This window comes from Oryzias melastigma, linkage group LG14, assembly GCF_002922805.2.
Source record: "Oryzias melastigma strain HK-1 linkage group LG14, ASM292280v2, whole genome shotgun sequence".
In the NCBI taxonomy this organism is placed as follows: Eukaryota; Metazoa; Chordata; class Actinopteri; order Beloniformes; family Adrianichthyidae; genus Oryzias; species Oryzias melastigma.
In genome coordinates, this window is record NC_050525.1 from 20,756,516 (window position 1) to 20,784,103 (window position 27,588).

Below are 27,588 nucleotides of genomic sequence, written 5' to 3' on the forward strand. Positions count from 1 at the left end.
CTAATTGTGAACACAACACTAAAATAGTAAACAGGAGTTTCTAATTCAAACATTATCATGAGGGGGAGGGTGACTAACTGACTTACTTTGCACATACTCAGACTCTAAATAGCTCCCTTGGTGGCACGCCTAGTTTGGTGGCTGGCGATCTAAACCCAGGTTACGAATAACTTGCTCCGCAATCCAATGCTCGGAGCAGGCTGTGGGGTTAGAGGTGACGCACTTTGACAGATTCCCCAACACAGAGAGCGTTTCATTGGGTAAAGGGGCGTTCACCGCCAAGTGTCAAACGGCTGTGGCAAGTAGTTTTGTGCAGAAAGACCAAAAAGAAAGTGTTTCCGGTTTGATTCAAAATAAAAGCACACCAAGTGTGGGATTTTGTTTTTACAAATAAAATCCTACATTTTGAAGATATATCGAGTTGATGATAAAAATGTGAAGTAAAATAATATTTTTTTAAATAAAAATGTTTATTTCTAAGGCTCAATGCGTCAAAATCGATTTTAAAATATTTTATTTTGAAAGTACAAAAAGAAATGTACATCTTACTTCCTGCAGCTTGACCTAATTTCACAAACTGAACGCCCTGTCTTGAGTTCGTCGCTGTTGTATTATATAACTTTAACTTACTCATGGCTTTAGCCAGCAAGAAGCGAACACTGCGCTTCTGATCTGACGACCAACGCGGATTAATCCCGGGGATCTGTAGCAACTGACTCATCGATCACTTTTATTTTATTTTTTTCCCCCCTGCCGGTGACGTGCACGAAAAGTTGTTGACGGATCCGCGAGACGGCGCACACAGCAGCGACATTGTTGCTCGAAATACCGCAGAGACCGTTTCCCTGCCGTATGGAGAAGAGCACCGCGGCGCGTTCTCTAAATATTCACAACAGCAGCTTTTTAAGTGTTTGAAGTGTGTTCGTATGAGGGAAATTGCGCGATTCCTCTCACTTTCTTTGCCCTCCCGCAACTTGGGTTGACGGGAGATGACCTAACCGTCGGAGTGCATGTTTTTGTCACAACAGGTAGGTTCTACTCTCAGGTGGAGGGACTTATCTGTTTTTTGCAGAAATTCACTGATAAGGGGGGGAAACTGGTGGCTTAGTCTCAGTAGGCCGACGACGAGCGACCTCTATGAGTGACTTGTCTTATGGTACAGTGTCAAAAAAAAAAAAAAAAATTATCGCGCAACACGGGAACCGATCTTGTTTTGGAGTTTCCAGCTAACAAAGATACCAACTTATCAGTAATTAGTCGGGTCCCTGTGGTGCTGGTGGGTGAGAAAATGTAGTTTCACATGCTAGCCAACAGGTTGCACTAATTCTGTAGTAGTTTTGAACACAAACTATGGTGGCTGAGCTGCATATACATTGCTTAAACTTAAGTTTTTGAAACGACTATTTAAAAAAAAAAAAAGATAATTTAAATGTCTCCAGTTTTACCGCTACACGCGGAGTAATTAATTTGATAATTGTCGAAACGAGGAAAATTGGTTCCGTGTAAAGTTTGGAATTCGAAATAAACAAACTCGTTTGTTATAATTCATATAAATGATTTATTACGCAATTACTATAGCACTGCAGTGCTATTATGGACTTTATTGCGTCTCGCCGCTCACAGAAAGTAGCGCCATAAGCTGCTGACTAAATGAAACTGATCAGACTGATCACAGCCAAATCATTATGTCCACATCCGCGGTAACACCAGGGGGCTGCTCTATCTGACACTTGTAGCCTGATAAAATAGGCCGTTTTTGATCTATTTATTATCATTCTACCTACATGTATTTTTACTAAAGTTTTGTCTCGTGAATTTGCTTTGTCTCTCATATAGAGACAGATTGTCCTTGCCTGCAGCAAAAGCTCAGAGGCCTCAGAGTAGGTTAATCTCTATCTACAGATGTCTGCTGTTGCAAACTGTAAGAGGGACTGTCAGTAGCAATCTTGCAACGCAAGTTATGCCTGGACTTGTCTGTCAATTCTTGCTAGATTAGCAAAGAAAGCCAAAAGTCAATTAAATACCCCTAGGGCAGTATTAATTGCGGTCTGATTGCTATGGTCTCCCTTTTGTGCTCCTAACTGTTTCAGATTCGGATCAGCCTGGCATGAGCGTGGATGTAAAAGGGGGTGGGAGTTGACTGTCGATCTGGCTGCTGTTTTTACTTTCTTGTCTATGTTGTTTTCTTTCAACAACAAGATGACTTGATTAAAGAGTATAGCCTCAGTAAATGCACAGAAGAGGATTGTACTGTTGAACTGTTCCGTGACATTTTTCACGCAGCTGTTGCCACCTGTTGCTTTGAATAATCTGTTTTTTATACTTTATGGTTCATTCCTCTTAGTGCTTTTTGTGTTGTTCTTTCTTTGACTTTTTTTTGTCTCTGCCCCCCTGTTGACATTCTCAGAATGAAGAAATGGATCAAGGTGAACTGAAGCTCAATGGTAATCAAGGCGGGAGCCTTTCATTTGGCGAGATAGGACCCGAAGCATGCGGAGATACTGGTGACTCATCTGATTTACTCTTCCAGTCTGCAATGCATCTGCCCGGTTCCGGTTCTGTGGCTCCAAATGGACAAGGTGGAACTAAAGGCCAGGGGGAGGTTGGGGGCTTTTTTGAACCTCCCGAGAGCTCTGAAGTAAAGGGAGATAAATTGATCAGGATGCAGAAATCAGAACAGAATGTATTCAGCATGGGGGAAAACCTGCCGCTGGTGAGCGAGAGTATCTCCGATCCCAAGCAGGCACCTCCATGTGTCATCAGCGCTTCAGACAGGTCTGTACTGGGCGGTCTCCCTCTGCCCGACCTCTTTTCCCAGCACATCAAGCAAGAGGGGATGTTTTATATGGATAAAGACTTGGGAGCTTACAGTGGACAAACAGGCTCAGGTCTGTGTGATTTGGATAGCAACAGTACTCCCCTAATTGATGATGCAGAGATTTGGCGAGACCTGGACCTTACAAGCTCGCTGGAAGAAATCAGTGCCTTGGAGTTGGATTCAGAGGTGGCACACTTGGATAACATCCTGCAAGACAGCAATGGTGCTGGTGTTGATTCTTCTAGTGGCTTGCTGAAGGAAACAAAGTCTCTCATGGGCAATGGAGCAAACTTTACCAGTGTAAATGGCACAGAGCAGCAGCAACATCGTCACCAGCAGCCTCCCCTCCACCTGGCACAGCACCATCAGCAGCTTCAACCAATTCTCTCAAGCGTCGTCATCAAGGAGGAGAAGGATCCTGATTTCATCCACATCCGGACCCCTGGGGTGGTCAAGCAGGAGAAGCAGGACAGTTACTGCCAGTCGCAGTGTCTCCAGAGCGGCATGAGCTCTCTCCACGGAGGTGCAGGGGGAGGCGCCTTGTCCTCATCCGTATGCCTCGGTGCTGGATCTGGTTACCCCTACAGAGCCAGTCCATCCTCCACGGTCACCCTGCAGGATCAGAAGCCTTTTGGCATATACCCAAACCAGCCTCTAGTGGGAGAGAGGTGGATTGAGGGAAAAGGGTACGGAGAGTCATCTGGGAAACCTAGCAGCGGTGATGGACTGGCCTCTGCATCAGGCTTGCCAGGTTTCCCTGCCAGCTTTTCCAGGTAAGTGTTGAAGATTTATTTCATTGGTTTGTTTGACTTGGTCCTTGTAGTAAATTTGATGTTTGCTTTCAACCATGCCATGATTGAGGTTGTAATTACCAGTGTGGAAGGCATTTGTTGTGTTTAAGTTCAGACTGGAGTGACGTGCCAGATTTTCAGAGCGCGTACTGTAAGTCTGCGCTGCTCAAGATGACACTTGTTGGTCTGAGTAACATTTTCCACATGTTTAGTTTGGGATGTTTTAGTGCTCTGAAACGTATCTGTCCTTGTTTGAATTCAAAGCAAGGCATCAGCATCTTTCTGCCCGACTCCCATTTCAGCCTGAATCTTTCTGCACAGTTCCATTTTCAGAAAGAAAATATTGATGTTTTTCTTAGTTTTTTTTTTTTCTTTTGTAAGGGAAACTCACCCCTCCCCATAGTAAAATGCAACTGTTGCTTATCGCTTCCAAAACGTAGACAAAGCAGGACATGCATTCCTTCAGTTTATCCACATTGTGTCACATTATAGGAATGCCACAAGCTTTAACTGTAAAGCTGATACATAAATAATTTTATGAAATTACCTGAAAAGTTGCCAAATCATGTGTCAGGAGGAATATTTGTCTTGTTGAAAAGGGCGAGTGAAGTTATGGAGTTTTTCTGAACTGAAAATAGTAACAAAAGGTTGCCTTAAGTTTTAAAGCCAGAAGGAGATTTTGCTGTACTTTGTTTCTTTCATTTTCTTGTATTTTTGTTGAAGGATTGGGAAAATGTTCTTGAACACACTAACTCATCAATCACTGTTATGTCTAAACTCCACCCAAGTGGTGTTTTTCCACGATTGTGCTGTTCAGAAAATAATTCCTTTTTAATGAAGACTTTAATGTTGCGCAAACCTGTCTTCGAACAGGACATGATTCACTGGAAAAGCCAAATTTTGGTACATTTTCTCAGAATGAAGGAGAAAAAACTGACTCCTCCAAGAAAGATGAGTGTGTGCTGCCCTGAGAGAGGCGTCTGTTGAGCAAGCTTTGTTTTAGCCTGGACCCACTCTCTGATAACTGGAGGAGCTCTGAAGTGGAACGGTGCAAGAGAGAGATTTATTTTTCAGTTTTTTTATGAGCCGCTCTGTGCATGTGGGTTGAAAGGGCAGATTACAAGATGGTGTTTGATCAGTGGTGGCTAAAATTGTGACTCAGTGAAGTTCCTAAAATCTATGAGGTGTTTTGCTCAGCCTGCTTGGTGACAAGTGATAGATTCACATGGCTTTCAGCTACTGTTAGCTTCTTGCTGTCAGATTGATGCTCTCCTGTTGGCTGTCTATTTTTTTTTTTACCTATCTTTTAATTTTCTAACCCTATGCCTGCAGCCTTTTTGTAAAGTCTAGCACGATTTTCTTCTAAAGACTGCCATTTTTTTGTTTCGTTAGACTTCCTGTTGGCAAGATCTCTGTTGCATCAGCACGGTTTGTGATTTCTTGCAGGGGTTCTCTGATTATTAGACAAAAATAAACCTTTGAAAATCTAACACTTAAAATGAAACTCTTACAGATGGGATCTTTCTTTCTGTATTTTTACTATGAAGGAATAGAGTTTATTGACAATGTCTAGACCAGGGGTGTCAAATTCAATTGGACAGGAGGCCAAAATCCAAAACACACCTTAGGTCGTGGGCCGAACAGGATAAACATTTATTGAACACACCAAAACAATATTTTTAAAACTTTTAAAATATAGCTTTTTAGCGTGGACCGAACCTCGAGATGCGGCCAGTACTGGTACTCTAACCCTAGCCAGGTCCACATCTGGTACTGCATCCAGAACAGGTACTGATCCATGTCTGGGACCGGGTTCAGGTTAGGCTTACCGGCGCAGTCCATGTCCCGGCCCGGAGGCTGGGGACCCCTTATTTAATTTGAACAGTCAGCACGTCAAAAAATGACGAGTTGGGGACACCCAAACATCAATTTTTGACGAGGAGGGGTCCTTAACCAAACGTCAGAATGTGACGACTTAGGAAGGAGAATGTGTTGCAATATGTTACCAGTGCAAGATAACATCGGGCCGCTAATAACAAATATATAAAATGATCTGGCAGACCAGAAATAAACACCCAGCGAGCCGGATTTGGCCCCTGGGCCTTGACTTTGACACACGTGGTCTAGACACATGGAATCATTAAGATTGGTTTGTTTGAAAACAATAATAAATATGTTATAGCTTGAATAAAAGTATCAAATTGTTATTTTAGGTAACTGAATGGAAGTTTTATAACAATCTAATGCAGCCATTGACTGTATATGAGAACTGGACTGAGTGACCCCTCCCCCCTTGCATTCCAAACAGGAAGTACCCACTGGCTCCAAGACATTATTTTAGACATTACCTCATCATATACCTCAATGGAGGTAAGGTATTGACTTAATTTTACTGGACCTGGAAGTAAGCCTTTTTCAGTGGGTGATGTCACACTCACTTGGTCCACATCTCATATACAGTCAACCAGTGCGATAAACTCAGCTGAGGAGCTGTGAATTAAAAAAAATAAATAAATAAAGAAAAATATTTGTTTCAGATTTTGGGTCGGTAGGGGATAGGTTTACTCTGCAATAGTGATGTTATAAAAAGTTGCACCTATAGATGAACAACTTTATTTTTAATTGTGAAGAAAAAATGTCTGGCTCCTACAACTTCCAGCCAAGTGCTGTTTTTAACTAAGCCTTGCCCTTTTGGTATTTTGGGAAGTTTCATCATAAATCAAAAACACTCCGGTGAAATCACATTACTTGGCTGAACTTTTTTGTTGCATAATTGAAATGTAAATAGACTCACCAGTGCTTATGTTCACAGAAATATGAGGATGTTCACTTTGAGGAGAAAAAAAGGCAGAGAAATCCCTAAAAGAATTTTATAAAGATAAATTCAATATATAAATGAAATGCCATCCTGCATTTTTTGTTTTCTTTTTGTAAGGTGTTAACTTTCCATGCTGCAGCTTTCTGCCTGCCTTTGGAGTCAACCCTTACTAATGAGAGTATGAACAGTTCAAAGTTCAGCCAGATTTCTCTGTTGCTGTGCTGCATTTGTCTGTGTGTGCGCCATAATAGGACTGACAACTGCCCCTGTTTGTGTGTGTGTGTACACATGTGTGTGCACTGACTGGCCACGTGTACAGATTTGCAGCAGTGTTCCACTGCCCCTTTTCCCTCGCACTGTCAGTCACATTTTTTCCACCTCACACTCTTGGAGTTCTCCGTATTTCACAGATTTATGCAAACGTTGTACTGACACACACGTGCCGTGCCTACACACTTCGGGTTTGCTCACTGCAGGCTTTTTGAATTGCACAATTCCAACAAAGTAGATTACAGTTAATGAAACTAATGATGACATTAAATTATTTTTGCTGATCTGTAGTTGTCAGCAGTGTAGGTTGTGAAGCAGAAGATGACCTAAAAGGTTAAAAAAAAACAACCCATAATGACAGCTTGGCTTTTGCAGCTGTTGCAGACCAAGTTATTCAGCTTTAGTGTTGTGGTTGTAATGTTGAAGAATCATTTCTTCTTCCAAACGGAAACCTCAGTGGGAATTTTTTTTCTCTGCAGTAGAATATTAATACACATTCACGTTTCCCTAAACAATGGAGACAGTGTTTAAAGCTAAGGTTGCATTTAAATACCCATTTAATCATCTGTGTTTATTTGTTATTAACTGTGGGTTGGCCTTTAGTTGAAGATTTAAATATTATGGCTGTCACATATTTTTTGACTTTTAGCTTATTGGAACCACTGAAAAAATAAATTATTTTAAACTTGTATTTGTTTAAATCACCTCTTAAGTACTACCAGAGGTCGGAAGATTTTTTTCCCTCGTCAACTTTTCGTTAGCAAGTGTTTTTCTTTCTCGACTGTGTCTTTTCTCCGTCTGCCTTGGATCTTCTCCTTCTGTGGGGCCTATTATGCTCCCTCTTTGAAGTTGGCTTTCGTCAGGGTCACAGGAGTTCGGAGATCCAAAGGGGGTTGAGGCGTCTCAGCAGCCAAGCTGTTTCTTTTTTAAGGCTGTTGTGGTGTCGCTCGGCTTGTTTACACTGATGTTAGGGCTGCCTGTATGAAAACCTGTCTAATCAGCCACACGGGGAATACAATAGGAGATTCAGACAATCATATTTGTTCGTTTGAGAAACAACTTAATGTCAATAAACAAAAGGATTTTTGAGTATAATTTGTGCAAGGATCATATGGAGCAATATTGTTTTACATTAAAACTTTACTGCTTGGTTGATCTCTAAAGCTTTTTCCCTTCATATAACTTGACAAGCACTAATGTGTAACTCGCAGATAAGGATCTAAGAAATTAGACGTGTTTTCTAGTAAGGAAATGTAACATTGATTGTGCATGACGGTGCACACACACCCCCTGATTTTGAGTGATAACCTTAAGAATATGGAATAAATTATATCCCAAACCTAAAAGCAGTGAGAGCACTCAGCCAGCTGCCATCTTTATTTCTCATTTTGCCAGCACAAAATAAAAAATATAAGCAATTACAAGTCATGATGAGCAAATTCTAAAAGGAAATATGAATTTGTCAAACACTTGTGTGGAAGTCTATTTTACAACAAACATATTGACCTCTGATCTGAATCTGGTTGATATGTCAGGTCAGACTGTTCAGTTTTTCTTACTTGATGCTTTTGTTTGTCGTAGACTTTCAGCTACAGTACTTCAGGTTGAAGGTTTGTGGAGGAAAAGCTAAACTTTGTGCTTCCAAAGATGTTTTATTCTGGGCAAAAAGCGGATTATATGACGTGTCCTTTTTAACCTTTTTTGTTGACCTCTCCTGTATGACCTGGAACACTTTGGTTTTCAGTGACACAATAAGAAGGCAATGTAACCTGGTTTCATTTCAGGAAAAATATTAGTCATTTATTTTTCTTATTAAGTAATGCAAAATGTGGTAAACTTATTAATCCATTCTAAATGACAAAACTTCTAAAAGTTATTGTAAGCGCGCATGTGTTGACTTCCCCTTTCATCATTCAGAAGCATTGCTTTCCTGAGTGGCAGAAGTGAACTTGGGACAACTCTGTGTGGTAATAATGATGGCAAGTGTTTGTAACCTCCAAGCCTCCAGGGCTTCTGCTGTTGCCTTCACATGATGGATTATTTTTGTAAACTGTTATCTGATACGTCCTGGAGAAAGCATAAAATTAGCAATGGCTGAATTTATTCACTGTACTTCATAAATAGAGGACTAAGCTTGTTATGTTTGGCAACATTTCAGTCAGAAAACAGGAAACGTTGGATCTGAAGTCTGTGGTAGCGTGCTCAGTGTGCAGCTTCTACTCTTTTACACTAATTAGAATTGATAATTATATTAAGTAAAGATGATTTACGGTCATATGTGAACATCGCCTTAAATAACACATGTTTTTAGGCCACGTAACATTGCATCACTGCTCCTTTTTCAGGACGGTTACGGTCTAGTCCAGAGGTCTGCAACCTTTAACACTAAAAGAGCCATTTGCTCTAGTTTAACACAGACCCAAACCCAACCAGAATCATAAAGTCGCACTTTATTGTTAAAAAAATGCACAATATTAATTTACCAAAATAAAAAAAAATGCTTTGAGACTTTTAATTGACTAGCTATAAATTAAAAACAAAAATTAAAAAAAAACATTCTACAGAATTTCTGACAGTAAATTACATTTATTTTTTGCTTGGTAGTTTGACATGTTAAAAATCTAACCAGAAATGATAAAACTTAAATAAAAATCTATTATGTATTCAATCGTTAGCATTTTTCATTAAAGCTCAAGAGCCACAATAAAGGGATAAAAAAGCCACAGGTTGCAGACCCCTGGTCGAGTCCCACAAAATGCTATTTAATGTAAAGAAAATCAAGTTAAAGTTAAAAACAACAGAAACATTTAATAGAATTATGAATGAGCTAGGTCTCATTTAAATTACTAAGTAACTATATGGACAATTACATTATTTAGATTATAGTAATATTTGTGGAACTGGATTATAGAAAATTGAATTTAAAGTTTATTCCCACGGAAAATTGCTGGCTTTGAAAGTGGGAATGGCATCTTCTGATGGCAAATGGGAAAAACTATCCTTGTCCCTGTTAGCGTGCACAAATTCTTAGTCTCACATTAGTGGGTGTTGACTTGCATGACACTCAATAGTCTACCAGACTCTTTGAAGTGTAAACCCTTTAATATCTTCAATGCTTACAGTAAGATCTCATTTTATTCACATCTCTTGTTTGAAGAAAAATAATCATTAAGTCATATTGCTTAACCGGTTTATAATTGCTGCTTTTTGTGCCTTAAGCTAAAGAGGCACATTCTTGTTTAAACTCTTGGTGGTTTAATTATGCTTCTAGAATCCAGCATTTTTACTGACGATAGTCACTATGTCTTTTTGTTTAAAAACTAAACGCAAAAACATAAAAAAATCGACTTTAGGATCTTGCTATTTGAGATTTTGTCAGTGTAAAGGAAAAAAAAAGCATATTAGTTGTTCTGTGCATCTCTGCAGGTCCCATAAATTCTCCAGCATGTCTGGATTTGAATCATGAGTTAAGTGGAGTTGTTTTCTTCTTACCAATGATAGTCTGTCTCAGAAAAAAAAGAATTAAAAAAAAATCTTTATCCATTCTCTGTCTAATCCGTTTCTGCTTTTTTACTGTCACTCTGTTTCCTTTCTGTGGTGAAATGTAGGCCTTGAACTATCAACATTTTAGCCTTTACAATCACTCTTCTGATTAAAAAAGAGGCCATTAATCCACTATAAATGCTTTCCCTGTTTTGTCCTCTAATCAAATTCAAAAGTCTCTGGTTGTGTCACGGTTTATCAAGATTTCAAGATCCTTCTCACCATCTGTTGCTTTTTCCATGAGGAGAAGTTGTATATTTTGTAGCGGGTTTTTATTATATTTGTTTAATTTAATTTTAGTTTTTTTTATAGATCAAGTGAAAACATGCTTTGATTAAGCTCAGGTTATGTACTTTGCAGCCCAGTAAAACATCAGGATATCATTTAGTGGATTTTATGTTCCTTAAAACTGTTTACCAATGCTTACCAAGCAGATAGAAGTTTGGAAGGACCCATATTCCATCTTTTTAGATTGTCTAAATGTAATGTGATAATTTGAGATTCTCACATTCTGATATATCTATATCTTTACTTTGCTTTTCTGAGATTCCTTTAGTGTTGGTGAGGTACCAGCTTGTGAAGTGTGAACATTTGCCATCAAAATTATGTTATTCGGAATTAACACATTGCTTTGGTGATTTACACCTATACATGATCTTTAATACTAGTGTTTTTTTTTTTTTTTTTTTATTAATGAGCAGATCAGGAGAATTTGTACAAATGTACATGAAAACGGTGCCATAGTTAAAATGTATTCCTTTTTTCAGCTGTTTGAAAAGGTGGATTTTATTTTATTTTTTTTAAAGACAGAAAAACACCCTAACAACAATGTATAAATTCTGTTCAAATTTCAATAAGTAGAATTATGGCTTCTTTTTGTCAGATGACTTAACAACTTGAAAGTTGGGTGGGGTGTTTCACTGTCACTAAGAAGAAGTAAAACATAAAAAAGTTGATTAAAAATTAAAGCCTTCATTTGAGTTCCAGGTACAACTAGCAATGGATTTACTGTGAGACATAGGCAGTCTGCTTCCTTTGGCCAGTAAATGATTTACTGAAGCAAGGTTATTGTAAATGTAAAAGCAAACATTCACCCCTTGAAGTTGAATCCCACTTTTCTTGCTTAATCGTATAAATTGCAGCTTTGCTGGGAGATTGGGATCAATCTTGTGTTTTTGGTCACCATGTAGCACCCAACTGATGCTAGCATTTGCCTGCTCACCAATGCTATGATCACTTTAAATTAAGCTTTTGAAATTTTTGGGGCAAGCGATCTTGATCTGATTTATGCTGCTATTGATGCTGGCTCAAGCCCAAAGGCCATAATGTTTGGGTTTTATCTTTGTAAGTTAGCAGCGCTTTAAATGTCTAAGTGGTGGCTGGATTGGTAAGTGGTTACTGTTAGTATTTCACATTTGTGGTACAAGATGGACGGATGACATTTTTTTTCCCTTCTCATTCTTCTTGTTGCCAGTTTGAACCAGTTTTCAAGCTGATAGGCCCAACAAAAGAGAAGGTTCACACAAAAATACCATTAGAGCGCTTATTTGGTGTACTTTGATAAATTAATGTAATATTTGCAAAAAGGTTTTCTTGTCTTTGAAAGCCACTCATTGATTAGATTGATCAGCGCTCTCCTTGCTGGGTAAATTCATTTACTTGTCTGTAAATATTGACTGGCCTGTCAACCACCATTCTGTCATCTTTTAAATAGAAGCCCCTGCATGTCTGGATCTCCTCTATTTATAGCTAATCTACTGCTAAGGCCAATCTACTATTTTTAAGGGGGTGTGAGCTTTGCAACATTTTAATTATGAAAAAGAAAACGTCAGTGGTGGAGACCTTATAAATCTTTTATTTTTTTTTTAATTTACAATTGGGGCACTTGGAGCTGCTGCTGAAAGTGTATGTAAAAACTTTAAATGAGCAAGAAAATAATGTAGTGGTTATTTTACCTTATAAAGTTAGTGTTTAGCTGACGAGGTATTTTTTTAATTGAAATTCAGATTAAAAAATCTGAATTTTATAATTGTTAGTATTTGTTTTCATAATTTGGAAACTGTTATTTTGGGCATGTTTTTTTGTAAAGTACAAATATTTTTAATTATTCAGAATTTGAGTGTTGGGAACATAATGTTTTTTAAATCCTTAGGAGATGAAAATCAAAGTTTGATGTAAGCTTGAATAGTTTTATGCTTATTTTCTTACAGTTGAGTCTACACGGATCTTTCACTTCTGTTTACCATCTTTACACTTTATATAACGACTTAAAAAACAAGAAAAACATTTTTTGCGTAATGTATAACTTTGCTTCCCCTAACTCAGTTTCCCTTTGTACTAATTATTGCCCCACATGTTTTCCTAAGATTTTCCGGCATTGGAAGGTCCTCCAAAGGCACAGCAGGCCTTTCAGGCGCTTCAGTGTTGTGATTTGACTTGAGTGCAGGGAGGAGCCTGTCTGTGGTGTTGTTTTAGGCCATGACAGGACTGGAGGAGGACGATGGCAGCATTATCACTGCCGCTCCAAATTAGCACCTAATTAGTCACTCTTTTTATAATCGGAAGCAAATCTTCTTTCTATTTGTTGGTCTTCAATTTTAAAGTTTTCCACACTTTATAAAAGTTGCCTACATTGTTTTTTTTTTTTACATGTTTGTCCACTTGAGGCAAAAACAGTAGATAAAAAGTCAGTAGATAAAGTTTTTGTTCAAGTTTAAATTTGCTTTTTAAATGTTTCTGTAGCTGCAAAGGAGTTTTAAGAGTAAAGAGTCGGTCCACAGCACAAACATGTTAAACAGGTTTACTTCTTCCCTTCAATAAATAAGCTTTTTAACATTTACTGCAACAGTAAGTTATAACTTTTTCTACACTATCCTTACTGTTTTGCATCTTTATTTTATTTGCTAATGGGTCTATCCAAGAGTTTTTCACCCTGACTGAATTGCTCGCTTTACTTGGATGTTGATCTGTTTGTTTTTATGTTAAAATATTAGTTTTTACTTTTTATTACTTTAACACTAAAGCAGCAAGTTTGTGCTTACATACAAGTAAAGCTGCTGTTTTTGGATGATTGAAACTGAAATATTATAGTTTTTTTCTGTTCTATGTCAAGAACAGTATAGAATAAAAAATAAACAACTTAAAACATTTTGAACAGTTTCCAGGTTATAAATCTTTTGAAATGTATTTATCATCACATATATTTTGCATTTTTTCTCACAGTTGTAATTTAGAGAACAAGAGAAATGTATATATCTTAAGGTTTTAGTAGTTTTGGTGTTCTTGATATAAAACAACGTTTTTTTTGTTGGGTGATTAAGTAAAATATGAAAACCAACAGCTTTACTGCATTGATGTTGAACATTTAAATTAGCATCAGAAGTCAGTCATGGGATTCAAACGGGAAATCCCAGCTCTTGATCATGTTCAATGCTGTACTGTATCTGCCACTGACAGACAAAAAAGTTCTGTCATTTTTGTGGGAAGAACTTGGCTTAGGCAAGCTGCCTTTGGGCACAGAAAAACAGCCTTTGGCGGTAATCTCGAATGCTTTGTTTCTATAAAAACAAAGTTAAGCTCTTAAGAGGTGTAACAAGAATGGCTGGTTTAAATGAATCGTCGAAAAGCTTAGGCCTGTGTGTCGCCAAATCCACCACGGCTTGAGACTTGTGCATTTGGACTTGTTATATTGTGTAAAAATAAGAAGCCCTGGAAAATCTAAAAGTGTATGCTTTACTTTTTCACGCGTTTTGGCTTCCTGTTTATTTCTGGTCACACACAAAACTTTTCCTTGTTCCTACTGTAGCTATAAACGTTCAGGCGAGGCTGGAAAAAAAGGAGGAGCTCCACTGTAAATGGGCCTCAAATCCAGAAAGGCCAAAGTCTGTCTATGACCTCAACTTTTGCTCCCTTTTTTATCATTCTCTCCTCATCTCCTCTGCATACTTAAGTCACTTTCTCCATACTACTTCTTTTATCATGTCAGTTTGCACCCAGTGTTTGCTTTCTTTAAAAAGACGGTGGTTATTTTATTAAACTTTGTGTTTGTGTTCCATCAAAACATGGAAGTTTCAGTTTCATAATGTGTTGCATTCTGTTTGTCAGCCCTCTCAAAATGTGCTGTTGTTCATAAACTGCTTTGTCTGGAATTTCCCAAAAACATTTCTGCATGTAGATTATATGTTCCTTTAAATGTTAGCGTAAAAGGAAATGTTACCAGTTGAAACGGGCAGAAAGGTCAAGGAAAAAAAAGACACTTTGTCCTCTCCTCTAGCAAGACATTGAGGTGTTTTTCTTCAAAAACTTTCAGACAGCTTGTAGGTTGTTGGTACATAGCAAGCTGTCAAACTGATCGATTTGCATTCATGTTCTGGAGAATATCAATTGCTTCTATGAATAGCATTTTTGCTGTCAATGTTGTGCTTATATTCTTTATTTCTGGGGTTTTGTATCCAATCCAGCGATGAAATGAGATTTAAGGCCAGATTTTCTATTCTAGAAAAGAGGATAATAACATAAATCAATAAAAAATAGATGTCAGTGAAAACATGGTGATTGATCATTGATAGTTAAATCCTCATCAGAACATTATATTCTGTTCAAACGAGTTAGGTTGCTGTTTTATACCAAGAGTTTTAAGCAAGCGTGTCAGCTAAATGTTCCCAAACATATTTATATAAGAACAGATATGGCAAAGAAAGAGTAAAAACGGGCCGGTTACAATCATGTTTATGTAGATTTGAAGAAGCACATGTTTGAATGTGGTGAATCCACACTGCAACCTAACTTGCTGATTCTTTGGAGTCAATTTTGCATTTTCCTGCTTTCATGTGTTGCTATAAAACAAACTAGGGTTAATATTAGATGATATAAAGAATTGAACAGAATGTGAATTTATCCTCTGTTCTTTGCATAATGTTCTTTCTCCGCTCTATTTTGCTGCTCTTTACGTGGATTGTGCCTTCAGATATTAATTACTGCCGACATTCTCAGTATTTTCGTCTCTCTTCTGTGCATTTGTGCTATCTCACCACTGATTCATTGCTCTTTCCTGTCTGTCTGTCTCCTTCTTGCACCAAAATGGCAAATGGTGTTTGTCAGAGTACATTAGGCTTAACATTACAGCTCTCTATTCCTGCATTTTAGCCAGGAACATGTTCAGTGAGATGTGTTTGTTTAATTTTTGGAGCATTAAGAACATCTTGTCTGCGAAAATCATTTACTTTGAAAGTTTTATTGCACTAAATGTCACAATCATGATAGAACATTTTATAGTGTACCTGTGCTTTCAGTTAAACTTTCCTCGTAGGATTTAAATGTATCTTATCAATACTGCATTTCTTTAGCCACTATTAACATGGATAAAATGTTAAATATCACATTTAAAATGACTCTTATTAATGGGAAAAGATCTTGTGAAGGATTTTTCTCCTACAGATGAGAAGTTGTTCTAGTTGTGTGATCAACATTCCCAAAACCCATGTGTGATCTTTTATTTGCTCTTAAGGAATTTAGCAAAAAACATGGTATTTAGGCCTCCACTTTGTAATCTGAAACAAAGCAGATGATGCTAATGAAGAAAAGAAGCAGATTAAGCAGGATGCAAAGCTTGCAGCTCTGAGGTCCTGTCTGTTTTCCACTATAGTCAATCCAGAATGTATCTTGTTTCCTTTACACAAACCTGAAGGTTTCTGAAGTTATTTTGTAAGTTTTACATAGTAAATGCTAAGATTTATGTTGGCGGCAGTTGAATTTTGGGAACATCTGACTCGTATTTGAAATAACGCAGACCAGAGTGAATCTGAATTTTTAGAGACTTGATCAATAGCTAGAGTAATCTGGAAAAGCTTTTAATTACACTGCTCTGGTTGAGGCTGATGAAGAGCATTCCACTCTCTCTGGGTTCATTCAAGTGGTAGACAAACACTGACTCAGATGTTTCATAGTTTTAGGGCTCTAGCATATGGTTCAGAGAAGTTAAAGCTACTGCTTGGAAATCATTTTGTGGTGATCTAGTTATGCTGAAAAGTATTGCTTAGTTGTCAGGGAACTGGCAAAACCCCTTTTCATTTTTTTCTCTTTATAAACTTCTATTCCCTTGGGTTTATCACTGTTAATGAGAACTGTTAATGACCTTCCTGGTTAAATAAAGGTTAGATAAACAAGTTTCACTGTCGCTAACTTTAAAGACCGACTACGCTTAACGTTTCTCAAATGAGATAAGGTGGAACGAGCAGAAGGCTCTCAAATGGGGCGGAAATGAAAAGACCTCAGGAGTGATGAGTTCATTTGAGTAGTAATTTCAGCTGGCAGAAACACCAGGGGATCAGGGATAAGCAAGAGTCTCCATGCACACATGTTGGGGTAGCAGTTCCTTTAATGTTGAACTGTGGTCTTGCTTTTGATCTTTTTTTTCTTGTTTTACTAACTTATTTGCTAGTTTAAATAAATTTCTCTCCTAACACAATTTGTATCCAACTGGCATTTATTTCTACGTAACCATTGGATACTGAGATACTTAGCCCTTTAAAAGTGGAGCTTTCTCTTCAACTGTTTTTACAATGAAAATATTTAAAAAAAGGAGAAAACCAGTTTTGTGCAGAAATGCAACACTTCATGTTAGTAGCCGCTTTTGTCCGCATCAGAATCCGTTGGAATTCCATCGATTGAGTAAACGGTCCGAGAGTTATGGCAGTTCAAAGAGCGAGTGTTATTTTCCTGTTTTTTGCAACAGATCCAGTCTTAAAGGGTTAACGTGAAACCAAATCTTGCTTAGTCATTCACTCACCTGCAGACAATTGACAGAGGTTTGGGTTTTTTCCATTGACTGTTTATGAAAGCTGGACAAGGTATCCCCTCCCCCCTCACATTCCAAATAGGAAGTCCCTGAAAGTTGAAATCCCAAAGACTTCTATTGATCAATAAACTTCTATTACCCAGTGATTTTATTTGCCAGAATAACCATTCTTGTTGTGGTACCTCTTTTTAACATTTTCTTGGTAGGGCATTTTTTTTCTTTTTAGCAAGTTCTTCAATATAAACTGGCCAATCAGATGCCTCAATGATAGCATGTGGTGCCTGCTTGCCCCCACCTTGAACGTTTGAAACATTTGATTGACAGATACTACCAAGCACGCTTTCAGTAGAAGGGGTGTGGCTTTCCAAAACACTCACTTCTGATTAGTGAGAGTGGTTGCCAAAGAAATGTTGACTTAGTCTAACTCGGACCAATCACCACTTACTAACATCGTCTGGTTCCAACATGGCAACGTCCATATTGTGGAAAATTGGTGCCTGAATTGACTTCATTTTGTTGGAACCGGTGGTAAAGCTTTTTTTATGGATGACGTCACAGGGGCTTTGTCCATCTCCACTGTCGATGGTTTTTCCTCATTAGTTGCTGTGAACTGTGGCTAATTTAGGGATTATTAAAAGAACAAAGCTCTCACCGTCATGGAATTTTGTTTGTATTAAAAAAACTCATACTAGCATATTTGCTTCTCAAGCATTCTACCTGGGACTGTTTTTTTAAGATAATTGATCATATTCCAGCGACTTTCCTACATAGGCCAGTGAGGAATCAATTATCTGGAGTTAAGTAGTTCATCATCTTGTTAAAAACAAACCAACTTGCATTATTTTTACTATCGTCTCACTTGATAATGCTGAGTCAGCAATTTTTCTTTTTTAAATCAGTTTATCACGGTCTTAATTTTTTGGTCAATATCGTTGCTTAATGCCTGAAATGTACCCTTAATTTTGCTTTTGAACTTTGATTGTCCAATGCGAAGAAAAATGAAGACATTTGTTACCTTTTTCTCCACAGTCATAAAACAACACCCAATCTTTAAACCACTAAAACTTTTCAGCCATTTACGCAATTAAGAAACTCCAACGATTGTGAAAGCTGAGAACAGTAGCTTGTCAATTAATTACATTAATTCCATAAACAGTCACAGTTACAGTAGAAGATGGATGGAGTTACGGTAATGCAAAGATTGTGTTATTTTCAGTTGCGGGTGACGGCTCTGGAGTTGAGGGGTTAACATCAATACCCCTCCCACTGTCGTTTTTTTGTTACAGTTCATGGGGAGAGTTGAATGAGGCGGACATACTACATAATTTGTTTTTGTGATCAGGGTTAACCTATTCTGAGGTTGTGACTGTCAATAAATCCCTTTTACAGGGAGAAGGTTTTCTGGAAAAACTCAAAGCTGTTTTTTTTCTCTCTGCCTGTGAACAGAACTAAAGAGAACATCAAATCAAGGCCTTTTGAGTGGTCAAATCTTATGTAAAAAAAAATCTGAAAAGATTAAATTTTTTTTAGCGAGAGCAATTGACGGCCAGGAAGAAACTATCACATTTAATTTGCAGAGGAAAATAATTATTTCAGACTTGATCCTCATCACACTGTTTCAGTTTGCTAATATCTGATGCATTTGAAGGTCAGAATACAAGGTAACATTAATTCGTGCTCACATTGCTTTATTTTTTATTGTAAAAGAACATCAACCTTTTTTTTCCTTCTTAGCAATTAAATACTTTTTTCCTGTAATTGTATTTTAGCCATGTCACTCTAGCTTGTTTTCCCATCGGCTACAGATGAGTGTTGAGTCACAGATTGTCCTGACAGTGTTTAACCTTAATATTTATTTAACCGGGTTTAATAGTTGATGATGAAAAATGTGTTTTTGATTCAGTCAGAAAGACTGTAAGGAAAAAAAAAGACTTGGTCAAAGATGCACTAATAAAACATGTACCTTGTGTGGCAATTACATTTTCGCTTGACTGCTCCTTTTAGGCTTCGGCACCATGGATCATGTGCTTTAGTTTAACACATACATTTCTCATGAGGCTTTTGTGTGTGTGTATGTGTATTAGTTAGAACTATATAGCTTTTAAAAGGTACAAGCAAGTGGCATTTTCTATATTTTTCTTAAATGAATTATTTAATTATTAAGTAGAAGAGGAACTGCTATTTACTGAGAAACTCACATGTTTTTCTACTTTCTAAGATGCTTCAGTTAAACCTCTGTCATTGTCTTTGCTGAGGGTTTGTCAGGGCAACTAGTTTAACAGGGTGATCACATTGCACCATAGCACTCAGTATATTTGTGTGAGGTATCCAAGGACGGGCTTTGGTCTACCATATGTCACGAGGGGTAGTTACGGAAAAAGAAGACGGCTAAAAAGCACAGTATAAAATATAAACAAAGAATATTTAAATATGTTCTATTGTAGTTGAATTTGAAACATGGCTGTTGCTACCCAAACTCATACCATTACTGTTGTACTGACTGCCTAATTGAAATCAAATTCAGTTGGTATCTGCGATGCCACTAAACTTTTTGCAGACAGGGTGGTGGGCGTATGTAAATGCTCCCCTCCATTTTAGCCTCCCTTGCTGTTTCTGCTCTCCGCAGCAGCCGCCACACACGTTCTTGTTAATCTTTTGCCCGTTTTGCTCTGCAAGGTTGCACTGTTTTCAACCACCACTTCTTGGCTGATTCACAGTCTTTTAATGAGAATATGTTTAAAGATTAGGATCCAAATCTCATCCAAACACACACAGCGCACTAGGAAGTTTGAATTTACAGCTATTTTACTTTGGGGTTCTTCATTAAAACCATTTTAGTAACAGATTTCAATCAGATTTCAAACATATTTTATGTTAATTTAAGAATATTTAACCTTTGCCTTTGCTTTTACATTATTTAATGCCAAAAATGCAGACTGAACGGTAACACCCCCCACCCAGCCCCCACCCATTTTGGCTCCATCAACCTGATCTAATCTGAACATATTTTATGCCATCTCTGTACTTATTCAGCATATGTTGTGATTAACCTCCACATTTCACACTTTTCCTTTTTTTTTGCTCCTGCAACTGGCGTTTTCTGCTGGAGTCGGATGTTTATGTCGTATTGATTTATGCTTATGGGCACGATAAATATTTATTTTGTTGTGGCAAGCTCACGGTTACGTAACTACTCTGAGAGCTGCATTTCAGCTGTGCTGCATCATTGCAGCCAGAATGGATGGGAGAACAATCTGAATGTTGTAATTTTGTCTGAAATAATTTGCAGTGATGAAATTATCAGTGACAATATTGCCATTTTAGGTAATTAACTGTGGATTGCTGATATAAAAAAATGTTCTATTCTGCCATGTCAATGAGGGGAAAGGGAGAGAAGGAGAGAATTTTTTTTTCCTGATAATTTGTGGAGGCTAAAGCATTAAAGTCTCAAACAAAAGCTAATTACATAAGAGAACCAGGGGAAATGGGTGCTGTGCACCCTCAGGGTCCTGGCCATCTATCTGATTTAAGACACACAATGTGCCAGCAGCAAATCGAATCTGCAGGGAGCAATTCAAGGTTCTGCTCTTCACACACACAGAAACACACACAGGCGGTCTTGAGGTGGACAGGCTTTATTGCTTGGATGTTAAAATGATACCTTAATTCTTTTCATTTTCTTTTATTAGATTCTGTTTGTAAAAGAAAGTGTTCTAAGCAATTGTTATCTCAACGTATGAAACAGTGTGGTAAACCACAAAAGAAACATTCACTTTTACATTGAGCTGTCTCACTTACAGAACACATTTTCTTTGCATATATCAGGGGTAGAGTAAGAATACATGTCTTTAGTGAAGGTTACTTTACTCTTTAGGTTACAGTTTTAAAAGAGGTAAAACCAGTCTAAATATTTAGTGTTGCGATAAGAAGAAACTAGTAAATACTTGTTTCGATACCTAGGTACTTATTTAGAAAGCTACAGTTTTGGTACTTAGATTCGTTTTTTTTTCCTCTTTTTCTCTTTTGACCAGCTCAAAAATGTAGAAAATGTCTTTTTTTTCTTAAGGGTGAAGACAAAATGCATCTCTTGGATTTCCCAAGCTTCGTAGTTGGTTTCGCAGACCTAAACTTCTGCTCCCTGTAGACTGAAGCATGTGGCCCAGTTTCCTGTAAAGCTCCACATTCCAACACAGCATAACTTCACTCCAGGGATTTGACATGTGACCTCATCTAACCTAACCGGTACCCTTCTTAGACTGGAACAGTAGGAGTTTTGTTGAACTACTTTTTAACTGCTTTTTATGTGGAGCAATCTCATACATCAGAGCTGCAGAAATAGGAACCATTTTTTCTCTAAGTCTTCTTTAAAGAAAAAAAAAAAAAGAAAGTGAAATATTACATATAACATTTTAAGTCCTAAATGTTATCATAACAATAAGTCAAAGTAGTTTCACATTTTTCCTCAAATCACTTAATAAAGCAGCAGACTTGTGTTATCTGGTCTTTTCACCACATAATCGTCCATTAGGTTTCTTTATATCCATATTATTCTTTGATGATCATTCCACGAATCCAAGCAAACATATCAAGTTACACCGCAATTCAAAGACCAAAGCACGCACTTTTCAAGTTTCGTTTTCTCATCTCTTTCTTGCACGATGATTGCGAGACAATGCTTACACCAGACGGTGCGTGCTTCTGTGCGTTTCTCTCTTCCTCATAAGCTGGTGGAAATGCAAATATAACAGGCAAAGGCATTTTGCACTGCCTAGTTTGTGCACATATGCACTGTAGCATGCATTCTGTTCGTGCACTTTCACAGTTCATTGTTGAGACTTGCTCTTGTCATGGAAAGGAAGCTGTGTTCAGACCTGATTCTGACAAAGCACCATTGAATTCTCCAGTTATTTTACAGTGCTACAATATTTTAGGATTCAAATGTATAAAGATCATAGTCAGTCACAGTGGAAATTGGTATTGAGTAGTCATTATTGCTATAGGATCTAGGAGGGGTATGGTCTAAACCTCAGCCGTCACAGAATGTCGAACAGGAAGTGCTTCTTGTTGTGTTTCTGTCCGCATTCAGCCCACTCTGCCCTTTGTTTACCACACAAGCTTAAAATAAACCTGCTTGCTGCTTATAAAAGGACACTTAATCGCAGCACCACATGTACATTTCTGTTATTTCTTAACTTTCTTTCTTTTACATCACTGTAAGAATCCAAGAATACTTATACAAAGACATTTTCACTAGAAGATTTTTTTCCCCCCTTTGCTTTTGTGAACAACTGAAGCTGCTGACGTTTGGAGGAGACAGCAGGCGTAGGAGATGTAGTCACTCAATTATGAGGATTGGTGGGTGGGTGGGTGATAGGAGTGTTTAGGAAGCAGAAAAGAGAAGAAAAAAAAGAAGTTACCACGCATTGCAGTTGACTCGTAAAGGACTCTTCTATGACTGTGCTTCTCTGCTGCAGCAACACGTACAAACACGCTAACGCGCATTCCTCCTATTTGCAGCACACTTAGGCTCATCTCTGGGCAGGTGAGTTGGATAATCTCATGATTTGCCTGACTACTTCCATAGTCCCTGCCAGGGTGACACGGGATTGGCCAAAAGGCTAAGTGGAGGCGGGGATTGAAAGGCTTCTGCTCCAGTGGCAGTGATACACATATTATATAACCTTGGCAGATGAGGCAGGATAAGAAGAAGAAGAGGAAGAGAGAAGGGGAAGGAGCATTATAAAAAGAAGCAGGAGATTTGTGGAGAGAGGCGGATGTGATGGAGACAGGAAGTGAGAATGAGGGAAAGACATGGAAGGAAGTGTACAGTAAAGCTGGGGAATTGCACAATAAAATTGACATTTGCCAGATTTTTATAACTGGTTTGGTCTCTGTGTTCTGGAATATGATTGCAGTTCTATCTTGCACATTATTTATAGCCTAACATGCTTGTATCTTGCACTATAAGTGAGATTTCCTTCCTTTCATGTTCAAATAGGTCAGAAATTATTCTTAAATACATTGAAACATCACTCTCTAGTCGTGTTGCATTCACTTCTAATCTGTCTCCAGATTTCCTTTTTTTTTTAAACCAAGTAGGGGTGTCGAACTCAATCGCACAGGGGGCCAAAATCCAAAACACACGGAACAGGATAAACATTTATCGAACACACTAAAACTAAATTTTTAGAACTTTAAAAACACAACTTTTTAACATTACTATAGGCAAGAATATTCCCGAATGAATCAACTTAAACCTTAAATAACTTTCATTGTTTTACTCTCTGTAAAATATATTTTGTCAAAATTATGCAAGGTAGAAATAAGCGCAAGATAACATCGGGCCAAATATAACAATAAAATAAAATGATCTGTACGGCCGGATATAATTATGTGCAATAGAGTTAACGTTTAGATCAAATGAGGGGTTCATTTTTTTGTCTCGTCTAAAAGAGCACACCAGGGTGGTTTCTAGTCAATAGTTTTGTGTTTTTCCCACAAGTTTTCTAACAAAAAGCAAATATTTTCATTGACCCACATAAGTCAAATCAACTTTAAAAATGTTAATTGTATTTAAAACTTTCACATTTTAGAAAGTTTTTTTCAACTTCTACTTTTTCCATTCACGTGTTTTAGATTGAAATGTCAAAGTAAAATTTACAAAGAGGAATTTAACAATTTAAAATACATAATTGAAGAATTATTGTTTTTTTATGCCAATATCTGGATTTTTTATTATTTATGAAATTGTACCAATGAGTAGTAGATAGATTCCCATTGATGTCCTTTTAGGTGAAATGGCTGAAGTATTGCAGTAGCCACAACTTTTATGTTTACCATAAAGTTTCTATAATTGTTTACTGAATTAATAAAGATGACCTTTTTTGTTTTTTTAAAACCCAATTTAGTCTTTTGTTAGAGTTTAACCATTCAAGCTTGTTGCTCCATGTGAATGTTTAAGTAATGCAGACTACATGACTAACAAACTAACTAAACGTTTCCACTATAAAATAAATCCACTTCTAGAATCTTAGTTGAATTAAAAATTTCCATTTTGTACAAGAACATATCGTCTTTGAATTTTGTATTTACTTTTGATAAAGCATTAGATTTCGCATTTAGAATACAGCACTTCTTTCAAATATTTTATAAAAAGACAGCTAAGTGAATGTGGAGTTTTGTGAGAACACCACTCATTCAAAGCACAGTAGTGTGAAGGGAGTGTGGTGATGGAGCAGGTGAACAAAATATCTGGTTCCCTTTTTGAATACATGCATGTTAAGCACAAATACTGCATGCACCCAGCAACCTTTCTCAGTAAGGACCTGTTTAATTCATGAAAATTTACAGATCCAACCAAGGATGAATTTTATATTCAGGAGAAGTCCATCCTTCTTCTGAACCCGCTGAATCCTTTTTGGAGTCATCGGGTTGCTGGAGTCAACACAGCTACGTGAACAGTCACCAGTTTGTCGTAGGGGCTGGAGTGCCCGGAGAAAACCCATGCATGGGAAGACCCAGACATGAGAACTGGACTGAGTGACCCCTCCCCTCACGCTCTTTAACGTATCGTAACTCGAACTGTTTCAGCAAACAACACCAACTAAGCTGATTGTGATGCGGAGAAAAGCGACTTTACGTATTGCACCAATCCGCAAATAGTAAGTGTTGCATACTGGCACAAGGCTGCTTTTCTTCGCTTCAGTATCCGCTTGAATTACGTAATTGCATAAATGGTTGAAGAATTACGATGGTTAAAAGATTGTCAAACTCCGGTGTAAATGGGTTAAGAGTTCTATCTCTGCTGTGTCACCAGATTGTTTATAATGACTCTCCTAAGAGTAAAAATGTATTTTCTACATAAATGCTTTAAAAAAAATCTTTGTCTTTCTAGCAGTGTTTTAAAAAAAAACTCTCTTGCAGTTGTTGTCTTCTAACATGCAACTAATTTAACATTTAATTTCCTTTATTGAATGAATAAAGTAACTATCCTAGTTTATTTTTTTTCATGTTCCCAATTCATATTTTTTGTGTGTTAATCCTTGCATAATTATTATTTTTTTTCAGTCTATATGAGTCCGCCATGTGTGACGCCTGATGACCACACATTTGCGTGTTTGAAACATTCTGGCCTAATTTGGAGGCATTTTTAATTAGACCCAAATCTGTGATAGATGGCAGAGAGCCCCTCTTGATCTCCTAACTAGTTTTTGTTTCAATTTCTTATTTCACTGATTGAATGCAGCCATTTTTTAACCCTTGTGCTATCCTAGGTATGTTGACGTTGGGAGTGGGGTCATCTGGACCCCACAAGACAGAGTACTGAACTTATTTTTTCAATGATTTTTGATTTTCACTGGTTTCCGTGGCATACATGAAATCCTGTCCACCTTCATCCACATTTGTCATGGGATGGAAAACATGTCAATGTAAGGCTTGGGTCATCTGGACCCCATAAGATAGCACAATGGTTAAATGATTGACTTGATGTAGCCAAATAGTGATAGAATTAATATCCTTGAAACCAGGAATACTAACTGCCATTTAAAAGAACTAATAAAAGTGTTGCATAACATACTACCAAACATGTATTTTTACACTAGTTTCCTATCAAAACTGTCATCTAACAGACTTTTTACAGTTTTTATTCTTAATATGAATCTAAGACAAACATCAAGTGAGTGTAAGAGAGATTTTACCATTTAAAGTAATTAAAATCAATACATTCTGCTTTATGCTTACAAGTGATAAACAGTGTCATTTGATAAAAACCTTATTTCTATCCTAGTTACATTCGAAGTAACATTTCCCTGACCCTAGGAACATTTACGATGTTTTAATTGCATGGCCTTAAGAAAGGCTTGAAAAAGATGTAGTAGTCGATGAAAAACCTTCATTTTCAGATTGGGTTTAGTCAGCGGACTACTGAGCATTTCTGGCATTTTTTTAACAAATATTTTTTGGTAAGTTTTTGCCCTAAAAAGTCTTCAAACTCTGAGATCTCATCCTAGAACTGTGGAGTGTCTGTTAAAAACTATTACTAAAGTTTGATCTTGAATGGTAATTTCAACCTTGATTATACAAGTTTAAAGGTTACCATCTTGGCAAACATTATGGGACTGTTAGGGTATGTGATGATGATTGGTTGATTCACCACTCCATTAAGGTCACCATATATTAAACACTACACGGTGATAGAACCAGTGTGTGAACCACAATCCGACAACTGAAGTGGTAACTGATCCGGAGCAGAGACGCCACAAATGCATAACAAGAATTACAGTGCTACCACGCAGAGCAGTCACAGTTGTTGTGCTTTCTGGGCAAGTTTAACTTAGACTACGGTGTAGGGTTGTCAGGAATGGGGTAGCCTATGGGGTTTATTTTTAACAGAAATCGAAACCAGCTGTCATTTGGAGGTGGAGTTAAGTTAAGCAATCTTTCAACGGATCTCAGTCATCACCATCAAAACAATGGAATATACATATTTGGGATTATCGTACATCAAGGAGAACACAATAACATGCAGAAGATCACTGCCTTCATGTCCTAATTGCTCAGAACTATTTTAGAGGCATAGTGTTGACTGGCTGTGGTTTCTACCTTAAGGAGAAGCTCAGCGTTCCTCTAATCATAGTAATAACGGTTTATATGTGGGTTTAATGAGTTTCAGAATTCACCACATTATGTCATTTCTCTGTTAGTCACACAACAGTCGCGGTATGAGGTTAAGGTTTGGTTGTTTTTGTTCCATCCTGATAAATTAGTATTTGACTGGAATTTGAGTTTAAGTAGCTCCAGTTCTATTAAACAAATCTGCAAAACCTTATCAAAATTCTAGAAATGTAAAAAAAACACAATTTTTCATTTACACGTTTCCATTAAATCCTAATTATGTGAATAAACATAAACTAACTCTCGCGGCAAGTCATTCAAAAACATAATGACTGATGTGAATAATATTTAGATTTACAGCAGATGTATTCAAATTTCTACTAGCGTTCATCTTCATCCATCGAAAAAGACGTCAGCGTCTTATTCGGGCCATGGAGCGGCTAGCGAGTTGGTATCTGGTTGTTGGTCACGTGACTCATTTCACTCGGAAAAAGTGTTTCCATTGCAGTTTTGCAAGATGTCCATTTCATTACACCTCAAAAACCTCCTCCTCTAAGCACAAAACTTTTTTTTTTGATAAATGCAAGATTTTTTGCTTTTTTTTTTTATTGTCTCGTTAAACTTACCGTATTTTCCGAAGTATAAGTTGCACCGGAGTATAAGTCGCAAGATTAAAAAATGTCTAATCAAGAAGTAGAAAACCACATATAAGTCACTCTCGAGTTTAAGCCACATTTTTGGGAGAAAAATCTGATGCCAAACCCAGCGTAATTAATACATAAATGCAAGAATACACATTTTTTGAATTTGGTTAAAACAAATATCAAAGTTTAAGAGGAGGAAAACAATCAATTATCTTCCATGTCTGTTTTGGATGACACTTCTTCTGCCACTGTCAGTAGCAAATGCAGCGCCCTCTAGCAGTTGTTAGAGGAAA

The 27,588-nt window shown here is 37.4% G+C and overlaps 1 protein-coding gene across 2 annotated transcripts in view; it reads left to right on the forward strand.

Annotated features, from left to right (window-relative positions):
• The first annotated feature begins 572 nt into the window (after window positions 1–572).
• Window positions 573–27,588, forward strand: part of LOC112143072 (glucocorticoid receptor) — a 49,041-nt gene continuing 22,025 nt past the window's right edge. For both annotated transcript variants that reach the window (XM_024266826.2, XM_024266828.2), the window contains exons 1-2: window positions 573–1,028; window positions 2,408–3,591. In XM_024266826.2, the coding sequence (XP_024122594.1) occupies window positions 1,011–1,028; window positions 2,408–3,591 (1,202 nt within the window). In that variant the 5' untranslated portion in view covers window positions 573–1,010. The remainder of the gene's footprint in view (window positions 1,029–2,407; window positions 3,592–27,588) is intronic.